This window comes from Musca domestica, unplaced genomic scaffold, assembly GCF_030504385.1.
Source record: "Musca domestica strain aabys unplaced genomic scaffold, Musca_domestica.polishedcontigs.V.1.1 13, whole genome shotgun sequence".
NCBI classification, from domain to species: Eukaryota; Metazoa; Arthropoda; class Insecta; order Diptera; family Muscidae; genus Musca; species Musca domestica.
This window is the reverse complement of record NW_026712172.1, coordinates 15,051,327-15,064,661: the sequence shown is the minus strand read 5'-3', so window position 1 is coordinate 15,064,661 and position 13,335 is coordinate 15,051,327. Positions and strand designations below refer to the sequence as shown.

General features: G+C 37.5%; 1 protein-coding gene across 1 annotated transcript in view; it reads left to right on the top strand.

Moving 5' to 3' along the window:
* Positions 1 to 10,673: 10,673 nt before the first annotated feature.
* The window catches only part of LOC101901256 (muscle segmentation homeobox), a 53,453-nt gene continuing 50,791 nt past the window's right edge, over positions 10,674 to 13,335 (top strand). Inside the window, 1 exon segment of the mRNA XM_059118651.1 lies at positions 10,674 to 11,415. Within this exon segment, the coding sequence (XP_058974634.1) occupies positions 10,758 to 11,415 (658 nt within the window). The 5' untranslated portion in view covers positions 10,674 to 10,757.

The window sequence follows — 13,335 nt, the reverse complement described above, 5'->3', positions numbered from 1 at the left end:
CTACGGTTTCTAGTTTTCTCTTTTCCTCGACTACTTTGTGGAGTGTGCTTTTTTGGGGATTAGCAATCCTCTTGAAGTTTAGCCGAGATGTTGTTGTCTAAACATTGAATAATTTTATGTCGAATATATATAAGCCAAATTACTGACTTATATACAAGCAATTACATGCTCCGCATACATACCCACAGCGTACACATACACAGAGTCACTGGCATTTTATGTGTGTGTGTGAGTAGCTAACTATTACAAACATTACAAACTTCAAGTACTCAAATTGTCTGGTTGAATTTCCATATTTCACTGCTACAGCTACTTTCGTTGTTATTTTCAAATATTTCGCAGGAATTTGTGGAGGGGAATGCGGCACAGGGAGGGCCTTTTTAAAAGTGGGTGCTCTGTGAAATAAATTGGCCAAAATTCGAAAACTCAAAAGGAATTTAAAACCTTTTATAGGATGACTAGCTACACTAGAGTTGGCCCGGGCAATTAAAGTTTACCAGCGCAACTTAAGTTGGCTAACTCAATTAGATTTCTCCAGCTCAACTAGAGTTCGAAAGCTCAACTAGAGTTCACCAGCTCAACTAGAGTTCGAAGATTTGACTAGACTTCGTCAGCTTGACTAGGGTTCGTCAGTTCAACTATAGTTCGCCTTCTTAGCTTTAATTCGACAGCTCAACTATAGTTCGTCGGCTCAACTAGAGTTCGTCAGATAAACTAGAGTTTGTCAGCGCATCTAGAGGTCGCTAGCTCAACTACAGTTCGCCAGCTCAACTAGAATTCGCCAGCCCAAGTAGATTTCGCAAGCTCAACTATAGCTCGTCAACTCACCTAGAGTTCGACAGCTCAACTAGAATTCGCGAGCTCAACTAGAGTTCGCCAGCTCAACTAGAGTTCACCAGCTCAACTAGAGTTGGCTAGCCCAACTAGAGTTCGCCAGCTTAACTACAGTTTGCTAGCTCCACTAGAGTTAGCCAGCTCAACTAGAGTTCGCCAACTCAACTAGAGTTCGCCAGCTCAACTAAAGTTCACCAGCTCAACAAGGATTCGCCAGCTCAACTAGAGTTCGCCAGCTCAGCTAAAGTTAGCCAGCTCAACTGGAGTTCGGCAGCTCAACTTGAGTTCGCCAGCTCAACTAGAGTTCGCCAGCTCAACTATATCTCGTCAACTCACCTAGCGTTCGCCAGCTCAACTAGAGTTCGCCAGCTCAACTATAGTTCGCCAGCTCAACCAGAGTTCGCCACCTCAACTAGAGTTCGCCAGCTCAACTAGAGTTCGCCAGCTCAACGAGAGTTCACCAGCCCAACTATAGTTTGCCAGCTCAACTAGAGTTTGCCAGATCAACTACATTTCGCAACCTCAACTATAGTTCGTCAGTTCACCTAGAGTTCGCCAGTTCAAATAGAGCTCAGCTTGAGTTCGCTAACTCAGCTAGAGTTTGACAAATCAACTTGAGTTCACCAGCTCAACTAGAGTTCGCCAGATCAAATAGAGTTCGCCAGCTCAACTAGAGTTCGTTAGCTCAACTAGAGTTCGCCAGCTCAACTAGAGTTCGCCCACTCAACAAGAGTTCGCAAGCTCAACTAAAGTTCGCCAGCTTAACTAGAGTTCGCCAGCTCAACTAGAGTTCGCCAGCTCAACTAGAGTTCGCCAGATCAAATAGAGTTCGCCAGCTCAACTAGAGTTCGCAAGCTCAACTAGAGTTCGCCAGCTCAACTAGAGTTCGCCAGCTCAACTAGAGTTCTCCAGCTCAACTATAATTCGCCAGCTCAACCATAATTCGCAAGCTCAACTAGAGATCGCCAGCTCAACTAGAGTTCGGCAGTTCAACTAGAGTTCGCCAGCTCAACTAGAGTTCGCCAGCTCAACTAGAGTTCGCCAACTCAACTAGAGTTCACCAACTCAACTAGAGTTCGGCAGGTCAACTAGAGTTCGCCAGCTAAACCAGAGCTCGGCAGGTCAACTAGAGTTCGCCAGCTAAACCAGAGCTCGCCAGCTCAACTAGAGTTTGCCAGCTCAACCAGAGTCCGTCAGCTCAACTTAAGTTCGCTTACTCAGCTAGAGTTTGCCAGCCCAAATAAAGTTCGCCAGCTCAACTAGAGTTCGCCAGCTCAGCTAGAGTTCGCCAGCTCAACTAGAGTTCGCCAGCTCAAATAGGGTTCGCCTGCTCAACTAGAGTTCGATAAATCAACTATAGTTCGTCAGCTCACTTAGAATTCGAAAGTTCAAGTAGAGTTCGACGGCTTACCTAGAGTTCGCCAGTTCAGCTTGAATTCGACAGAGCAGCTAGGGTTCGTCAGCTTAACTAGAGTTCGCCAGCTTAACTAGAGTTTGGCAGCTCAACTAGAGTTCGGTAGCTCAAATAGAGTTCGGCAGCTCAACTAGAGTTCGACAGCTCTAGAAGAGTTGTCCAGATTTCGTCAGCTTAACTAGAGTTCGCCAGCTCAACCATAATTCGCCTTATTAGCTAAAATTCACCAGCTCAGCTAAAGTTCGCCAACCCAACTAGAGTTCGCCAGCGCATCTAGAGTTCGCCAGCTCAACTAGAGTTCGCCAGCTCAACTAGAGTTCGCCAGCTCAACTAGAGTTCGCCAGTTCAACTAGGGTTCGCCAGCTCAACTAGGGTTCGCCAGCTCAACTAGGGTTCGCCAGCTCAACTAGTATTCGCCAGCTCAACTAGGGTTCGCCAGCTCAACTAGGGTTCGCCAGCTCAACTAGGGTTCGCCAGCTCAATTGGTTTCTCTAGAGTTCTCAAACGCATCTGCTTGTCTCTTATTTCAGGGTTAACAAATATTAAAAGGCGGACAACTAAAGTTTTAAAATTGTCCGGACGCCGATGTCACACTAGAAAAATTTTGTCTTGTCTTTGTAAGTGAAGGGTTAAATAGAATCAGGTTAGATAGGGTATACCAGTTCGATTTCAGCCCATCACCTATTGGTTTATAGTTCAACAATATAACGGCTAGTTTTCGAGGTTCTTGGCAAGTCATGTGGCCATTTGGATTTCACGGAACGTTCAAACCCCGATCGTTCAAATCACAATTGATTTCCTTTTTCAAAAATCGGCAAAAATAGTTCAAATATCTCTTTTTAATTGACCTAATACTTTGCCTTCCGAGGAGACTTTAGCGTCACAGCTTCCGAATTCAAAACCATACCCTTTGTCAATTCAACTATTCTGGCCCCAAATCTTATTCTCATTCGAAAAAAGAATAATATTCTAGGCCCACAGTTTAAATCACCTCCTCCCTCCCTGTTCACAGTTCGTTCATTACAAATATCCTCACGCACACACAGAACCCGCACACACACACATTTGCCAGTTTTCCAACTTGTTTGTAGTTGTCTGGGAAACATGTTAATTAAGCTTTTAAGTACTAATACTCTGATGTTGGCTGGTGGTTCGGAGTCATTCCCTGCCTCGACCTCTCTTCGGCTCCCTCTTGGGTATGTTTTTTTTTTTGGATTTTGGTATGGCTGCCATGTCTACATGTACGAGTGTTTGATTTTTTTTGCTGCCCTTTCATTTTCCAGTGCTCCATTGCAAAAGAATTCCGTTTTTTTTTTTTGCTTTGCTGCCCTCCCAGCTGAGGTTGAGGTTTTAATTTGACTATTGCCAATTAGGGACTGGCAAGCAGCACTTTATCGATTGGCAGCTAATGGAAGATTTATTGTTCACCGACGTCATGGGTCATTTGGGAATGAGAGCTTTTTTTTTTTTGATGTGTGTGTGTATGTATTGTTGGCATTGGATACTGGTGTTTTGTCCTTTTCCCCGACTGGCCATGATGAGGTCATCACAGGATAGATAGGGATAGGGATGGTCTCATTTTAGCATAAAGTATGTGTTTACAAGGTTTGAGTAATTTAATGGAGTTTTTTTTTCTAAGGAAATTTGGGGTTTCGGTTTGGGGAATGGTTACACATTAGTTCCGGCTTGAATCTATGGTATGAGTAGACCCTTAGGAATCCGATTTTTTTATAATACCTACAATTTATGTCGATAAAGTTGACGAAATTTAAAATATGATATTTATCAAATGCTTCCCTAAGATGAAAAAACTGCAACCAACTTCAGGCTGCTGTCATTTCAAAGCCACTTGTCCGACAGCTCTTAAAATTATTCCAGTGACAGCTCATTATATTGTTTACAAGCGTACCAAAGGATTTTGGTGAGAATTTTCCAGAAAAAAAGTTATTCGTGATGGAATTCAAGCGTGACAGTGTGATTTCTTTATATTTGGCTGGAAAAGCACAAGAGCGGCTATCGTTAGAGCACTCCAGCATTTAAATGTGAATAAATCTGCTGTGTCTCGTACCATCGCTCGTTACAAGGATACTGGTAGCGTAGCCCCCGACGTCATGGAAGTGGACGGAAGAAAACAATAACATCAGCAGAAATGGTTCGAAAAATAAAGAAGCGAATTGATCAAAACCAGCATCGCAGTGGCCGAAAAATGGCTCGTGAGCTGAACATATCGCAATATTCCATTCGGCAAATATTGAAAAATGATCTCAGGGTAAAGCCATTGAAATTCCAAAAAGTGCCAGAACTTACACCGCAACAAAAAGAAAACAGACTCAAAAGAGCTAAAGAGTTGCTTCACTTGGCCGAAAGTGGTGAACTGCCGAATTTGGTTTTCTCCGATGAGAAAATATTCGTTGTCCAGCAATTTGTAAACAAAGAAAATGATCCTCCAAAGAGGTCAGCTGAAAATGTGCACCTTCGGTTGGCCCCCAAAACTCAAGCGCCGGTCATGGTGATGGTGTGGACCGCCATAACACCCGATGGTCGCTCTCCGCTCGTATTAATCGACCGTGGCATCAGAATAAATGCCAAATATTATTGCGAAAATATTCTGGAGGATGTATTAAAGCCTTCTGTACCCAAACATTTTGGCCGCAGAACTTGGACATTTCAACAGGACTCCGCACCGTCGCACTCAGCACGCAAAACCCAAAAGTGGTTACAAAATGAGGTTCCTCGCTTCATTTCCACCAAAATCTCCAGATACCAATCCGTTGGATTATTGTGTCTGGAGTATTTTTTGGAAAGCAAGGTTGGCACTAAAAAATACCAAAGTGTCGATCACCTCAAGCAAACGCTTCGCCGGGAATGGGCCAAAATGCCGCAGAGCAACATTCGGGCAGCGTGTGACGGTTTCATTGGCCGTTTGAAGGCCATAATTCGTGCCAAAGTTAACCATTTCGAACAAATCTAAACTTATTCTAACATTTGATGCTATTTCCGACATTTTTTGCTTTCATTCAATAAAATTAAAAAAAAAAAATTAAAATCATGGCGTTTGACTTTGTTGCAGTTTTTTTTAATCTCACCCTATAATGATACCTCCCTTTTTTCGGTATTTTGTTGATTTACGCGGCATTATTCACAGAAATTATTTCAAATTTGGTATTTGAGGTTCGTTATGGATACCACACCCTAAGACAGAAAATTGTCTGTGCAGCTCTACGTCTTCGTATAGCCCCCATATAACGGCACCTCCCGATATTCGGTATTTTGGTGATTTAAGCGACATCATTCACCGCAAGTGTTTCAAATTTGGTATTTGAAGTTCGTAATGGATGCTACAGCCTATGGCAGAAAATTGTCAATGCAGGTCCAGGTGTACGTATAGGCCCCATATATCAGTACCTTCCTATATTCGGTATTCTTATAATTTTAGCGACATTATTTACAGGAATTGTTTTAATTTTGGTGATAGAAGTTCGTAATGAATACTACAGCCTACGTAAGAAAATTGTCGCTGCAGTTCCCCGTCTTCGTATATCCCCCATATAACGGTACCTCCGGATATTCGGTATTTTGATGATTTAAGCGACATTATTCACCGGAATTGTTTCAAATTTAGTATTTGAAGTTCGAAATGGATACTACAGCTTTAGACAGAAAATTGTCTGTGCAGGTCTAAGTCATCGAATAGCCCCCATATAACGGTACCTCCCGATATTCGTTAGTTTAGTGAATCTATCGGCATTTTTCACCGGAAATGTTTCAAATTTGGTATTTGAAGTTCGTAACGGGTGCTACAGCCTAAGACAAAAAATCGTTTGTACAGGTCTACGTCATCGAATAGCCCCCATAGAACGCTACCTCCCGATATTCGGTATTTTGATCATTTTAGCGACATTATTCACCGGAATTGTTTCAAATTTGGTATTTGAAGTTCGTAATGGATACTACAGCCTAAGACAGAAAATTGTAACTGTACCTCCCGATATTCGGTATTTTGATGATTTTAGCAACATTATTAACCAGAATTGTTTCAAATTTGGTATTTGAAGTTCGTAATGGTTGCTACAGCCTAAGACAAAAAATCGTTTGTGCAGGTCCACGTCTTCGTATAGCCCCCATATAACGGAACCTCCCGATATTCGGTATTTTAATGATTTTATCGAGATTATTCATCGGAATTGTTTCAAATTTGGTATTTGAAGTTCGCAATGGATTCTACAGCCTATGACAGAAAATTGTCCGTGCAGGTCCAGGTTTTGGTATGGCCCCCATACCTCTCGATATTCGGTATTTTGATGATTTAACGACATTATTCACCGGAATTGTTTCAAATTTGGCATTTGAAGTTCGCAATGGATTCTACAGCCTATGACAGAAAATTGTCTGTGCAGGTCCATGTCTTCGTATAGCCCCCATATAACGATACCTCCCGATATTCGGTATTTTCATGATTTCAGCGACATTATTCACCGGAATTGTTTCAAATTTGGTATTTGAAGTTCGTAATGGGTACTAAAGCCTACGACAGAAAATTGTCGCTGCAGGTCTTCGTATAGCCCCCATATAAGAGTACCTCCCTATATTCGGTATTTTTATGAGTTTAGCTACATTATTCACCGGAATTGTTTCAATTTTGGTATTTGAAGTTCGTAATGGGTACTACAGCCTATGACATTAATTTCGTATGCAGGTCCACGTCTTCGTATAGCCCCAATATAACGGTACCTACCTATATTCGGTATTTTCATGATTTTAGCTACATTATTCACCGATTTTTTTTTCAAGTTTGTAATGGCTTATGACAAAAGTTGCCTATGCTGGTCCATGTCGTCGTATAGACCCTAATATAACAGCTACATTTGGTATTTCTAAGATTTTAACAGAATTTTTAACGGATTTTATTATTTTTGGGAATTGCCAAATTCGTTCCAAATGGTGGAGGGTACCTCCTTTAAAAAATTTCAAAATTTTCAAAAAAAAAAAAGAAAATAATTCACCCCATAGAAAGCTAAAGGAACATTCGATTTTGTGCAAACTCTGCAAGTCCCAATTTTCTTTACCAGTGCTAGGTGCCGAAAAGGGACAACATCGGCCCACTCCATCGAGTAATTCCCCCACGAAGGGTTCAAATTTGCAATAATTTTAACTCTTCTCTCTTTCAAAATGTGAAATAAGAGTCCGATTGCCTTCAAACTTCACACATTTGAATATTTTTATTAACTCAAAAATTTCGTGTGACGGTAGGATATATCGGTCCACTCCTTATGATATCACCCACACAGTGGGTCACAATTTTTAAATAATATAGAAATAAGCATCAGATTCTCTTCAAATTTCATGTATTCTAATATTTTTACTAACACTAGTTCCGGTGTTAAAAATGTGGGTCGTCATATTTTTAAAAATATTTTTCAACAACTTTTCGCTTGTAAATCAAGGAAAATTTTTAATTATATTCAAGGTCAAGGTTCATAAAAAAACAGATTTTTAAGAATTTCCAGTTAAAACAATTTTGATTTTTTTTTTTTGAAATATTCTAATAAAAAATGGCTATTTTTTAAAAATATTGGATTTGGAATTTTTAGAACAAAACAATCATGGACAAGTTTATTTCTTTCAAGGATTTTCGTGGCAAAAATTTGTTCGTATTTTTTCAAGGATCATCTTGATAAGGAAAGAAGATTAAATAAATTGCCCATAATTAATGGTGTGCTTCTCATGCCACAGCAATTTGCTTTAATTTCCTATTTTAAATTTTACTAATTCAAATTTAATTCCATTTTTCGTAGGTAATTTGTAAACCTCTCTCGCCATTGAAAGTCTGTTTTTCACTCAACCAATTTTGAATTTAATATTTATTAAATCTTCTAAATTTGTTTATTTGCTCTTTTCGATTATCATTGAAATTAATCAAAATGAATTAAAGGGATCTCTTGCACACAGAAACACACACAAGTAAAAAATAGAATAAAAAAAAACCAAAAACCCCAAAAAACGGCAAATTATCGGCAGTGCTATGAAAGCCAGTTAAGCGACGTCGAAAAATTACTCTTGTTTAAACAGCTGAATGAATGAACGGATGGTTGTTAATAAAATAATAATGATATGGGTCCGGCGATGAAGGTAAAATAAAATATAAAATAATGCCATCTCTTTCTCACATTCATAGAAAGTAAAGAGAAATCAAATGCCTTTTAAGTCTCTGAGAGAGAAAGAGATGAGAAATCATGTTTAGTGGGAACTGTTATTCCAATGAATTAGAACTCTGCATTCATGGAGGAGAAACAAAAAGTAAATAGAGAAAAAGAGAGAAAGAGAAACAATGACTCTCTTGTTGGGTAGATAATTAAGGAGAATTGTTGGCCTTTTAACTGGAATGCCAATCAGATAAGAAAAGAGTGGATATTATTGCTGGTCTGTGAGAGAGAAAGAAAAGGCAATATCATGTATGAGGGGCAAAGCAGAATCCAATTTGAAGCAATTTCATCATTGAATAAAATATCTCAGAGATAATTTTAAGAATTATCTTATTGGAAAATGTGTTAAATAGAAATTTGTGCTCTCTCTTATGAAATGATTGTTGATTTTAATTGGAATTGTCATGGCAACAAGCAAAAGAGTAATGGCATGATATTATTGTCTCTTTCCCTCTTATTGGGTTTTAGGGGGAAATGTGTAGTTCATGGGATTTAAGGGTAAATATGGCGTTTTTCTGCCTTGCTTGTGTATGCGGGGGATTTAATGCTGCTCATCATCAACATCACCAGCATGAATGGGTGGATGGATGGAAGATGAGACGACGACGACGACTCTTTTTGCGAGCTCTTTGCTGCCACACGGATTCAGTTCATTTTGGTACTTTGAGCATAACAAAACGTTGTTGTCTGTAGCCGACCCCGACACGTCCGTGTTTTAATGTCGTGTGTCACACACAAATTTGTTCACATCACAATCAATGACGACGACACACAGTCAGTTCGAAAAGAACAACACACCACCAAACAACTCAACACAAGTTTTTCTGCTTCAGCATGCTCTAAGGCAAAACGAAAATCAAGTGTCGCAAAAATTACAATACCGCATTGATTTTACGGTATAGAAGAAACTCAAAAGAAAATAAAACGAACGAATGAAGAAATAAAAAATCAACAAAGAACGGTAATCGTTGAGAAACACAAAAAATAAATTAAAACACGTGCAAATTAAGAAAATATTTTCGAAGAAAAAAACAAAAAAAAATAAATAAAAAATTTGAAAAAATGTGCAATATTTTAAAAAAGTGTGCGAAAGCGGAAAATTAAAAATTTGTAACAGAAAATTGCAAATTAAGCCTAAAAGTAGGCCTTACAAATGGACAACTAGCAAAAAGCCTGGAGACAAGCAATGGAAATTGGCTACAGGAATAAATTTGTGGGAATCAAAGAATTTTAATAAAAGAATATAAAAAATAATAATTTAACAATAAAACAATAAAAAAAAAATTTGAAAAAATAAATAAAAAATCAATTTTGAGATTCCGGAACTTTAAATGAGAAAAAGTGAAATAAAATAAGGAAAATAAATAAAACTAGAAAAATTTTATTTTGAAATTGAAAACATAATATTAGTTTCGTATTCATGGACTAGAAACAAATAATAAAAAAAATTATACGAAATTAAACAACATAAAAACTTAAAAAAAAATAATTTTATTCGGAATTAAAGAGATTTAATTTCAATTTTGTGAGAAAAACTTAAAAAAAAATTATTTTTGAAAAAAAAACAACAAAAAAACTAAAATTTGGAATTACACAAAATAAATGCTGCAACAAAAATAGAAAAAAAATAATATTTCGAATTTAAAGACAAAGAAAAAATTCAGGATGTTTTAAAAAATTAATGAAAATAAAATTACAGAAAAAAATGTTTGAATTTTTTATGAACAAAAATAAAATGACTGATTGATGAAAAAATGAAAAAATAAAACTAAAAATAAAGAAAATAAATTTATCACAAAATAAAAATTAAAATTAAAAATAAACAATTTCAAATCGCCAAGACTTCTAGATATGGAAAAACTTTATGAAATTAAATTTTATCTCCAAGACTTCTAGATATGGAAAAACTTTGTGAAATTAAATTAATTTTAACTTCAAAATAATTAAAACTATAGAAATTATAAAATATTTATTTTTTAATAAAACAAAACACATCCAATTGTTTTCAATACTTTACGAAATCTGAAAAATTAAGAAAAAAAATCAAAATCAAGTTTAGATGAATATTAAAAATTTATTTAAATAATGGAAAATTTTCAAATTCTTTAAAAAAAAATAAATAAAAAATTTCACAGATCTGAGAAACAAACTAAAATGGGAAATTATTAAAAATAATAATAAATTGTTACACACCGAAAACAAAAAAATTCTGTAACACCGAAACTAAAAAAAATAAATTTTGCCGACGGCAAAATCTACGCACAGCCAAAAAAAACTTTCTTCCTCAAGAAAACCCCCAGCTAGCAATGCAAGCCACCAAAATGCGCACACCATTTGCCATACAAGAAATTTTGGGTTTGGGAGTGGGTTCTGCCGCTGCAGCAGCAGCCGCCGGCTATGCACATCCGGTGCATTTGCATCAACATCCCGCCGCTGCGGCCCTACCGCCCAGCGTGACCACACCGCCACCATCCAGTCACAACTCCTCATCAACGGCTAGCAGTAACACCGCACAACAACAACAACATTTAACAGCATCCCACCAGCATCATCAACAACAACAACGTTTATCCACATCTTCCCCACCGCCAGCCCACACACCCAACGATTGTACAAATGCCCCCATTTCACCTGCCTCATCTTCGGCCACCACAACAACAACACCCGGTCGTCATCAACGCGATTCGCGTTCCATATCACCGGATGTAACACGGTTATCGGCGGCAGCCGCTGCAGCGGCCGCTGCTGCCCATGTCCAGCTGCCGGTATTTAATCCGGCAAATTTCTATGCTGCCGCGGGTTATGCTGCCGATCCGGCGGGACCGTTAAATGTGGCCGCTCATCATCATCACATGACCACACTGGCAGCGGCTGCCTATCTCAGGGGATTCCTGCCGCCGGGTTTTAGTACCCCGCATGAATTTCGGGGTCACTTTCAGCAACATTTCGGCAGCCAATTTGCGGGTAAGTGTCGCCACTTCTATATTTTTTGAGATTTTAATTTAAGAAATAAAGTGAAAAACGTCTTAGGAAAACTGAATTAAGACCCAATTGGTCTGAAATAATTGAAAATAACCAAATAACCCACAACTGGAATTACGGTTTTATCTAGGACCTTAAAAATGCTAGTAATTTTAGGGCATCAATCTAAGGGGCTATTACAAAACCAGTTCCTATCTTGATTTTTTTTTTAAATATTTAACTATGAAATTACTGTTTTATTTGGGCGCCACTTTGACTTGGAGGCTTTTCCAAGACCTGAGCCTGTTTTATATATTTTTTCGTCGATGTAATTTAAAACTTTGTAATTATAGCTTTAATTGGGCGCCACTATAATAAAGAGGCTCTTCTAGGACTCAAGGCAATATTAAATATTTTTTCGAAGTTTGATTTTTATTTTTGCCCTTGGGCGCCACTATAATATGGAACCTATTTTCAATCTTGAGATAATATTAAATATTTTTTTCGATTTTTGAAAATCCCACTTTGAAATTCTCTCATTAATTGGGCGCCGTTTTCCAAGGCCAAGAGCCAATATTACATATTTTTCGTGGATACAGTTTAAAACATTGTTACAGCTACAGCTTTAATTGGGCGCCACAATTATATAGAGGCTCTTCTAGGACATGAGGCAATATTAAATAATTTTTTGAGGTTTAATTTTTTCCCAAAAAAGGATTGCCTGGGAAAATTGGTTTTTTCAATTTTTTTTTAATTTTAAACTTTAAAATTCTATCATTAATTGGGCGCCGCCTTGACGTGCAGGCTTTTCCAAGGCCAAGAGCCAATATTACATATTTTTTCTGTGGATGAAGTTGAAACCTTTATAATTACAGGTTTAATTGGCCGCCACAATAATATGGCGCCCAATACTATAGAGCCTCTTTTAGGACTTAGGGCAAAATTAAATATTTTTTCGAAATTCGATATTTATAATTGCCAAAAAAGACTGCCTGGGGCCTTGAAAATTCGATGATGCCATAATATGGCATTTCGAGAGCGAATCAAATAATTAATATTTCGGTAGTGAATTCTTTCAACTAAAATTCTGAAAATTGGTTGGTAAATTTGGCGCAGATTCTTTAAAATATTGTAAATTATTGAGGCTATACCAAAGATTCCACTAAGATTTCGAACATTGGCTCCTAAATTCCGGATAGATTCTTCAAAATATGGTAAATTATTGAAGCTATTCCAAAAACGAGGATGTATTTCGAAATTTTAGGAGTTAAAAATAATATCCTCCAAGAAACAAAAATGTCAAATTACAAGTTTTTTAAAAAAATGGAACCCGGGCAACCGAGAGCTACTATAACAATAAGTTTTCTAAGACCTCACCCAAAATTGACTATTTTCTCGCAAAATGCATTCTTCTCAATTGAGATTCCAAAATATTTGCTGAAAAATTGGGAGAAACACTCATAAAAAACCAGAATGTCAAATTTCAGCCTTTTCGTTGGGCGCCATTTTAACATCACCAAATATGTTTGGAAAGATACATTCATTCAACTGAAATTCCAAAATATTTTCCAAAAAATCACCAAAGAGCTTAAAAATATTCAAAATCGAATGGGGATCGACTTCCTTACTTTTGGAGATGAAAATACATCCTCTACTCATAAGAAACCAGAATGTTAAACTTAAGCCTCTATATTGGGCGCCATTTTACATGGGGGCTAATCTAAGACCTAACCCAATATTTTATGGGAATATACATTCATTCAACTGAAATTCCAAAATATTTGCAAAAAAAATTACCAAAAAGCTTAAAAATATTCAGGATCGAATGTAGATCAACTTCTATAACTTTGGAGATGAAAACACATCCTCCAATAATCCAAAATTTCAAATTACAGCCTCTTGGCTTTAACAGGTTAGCCAGGA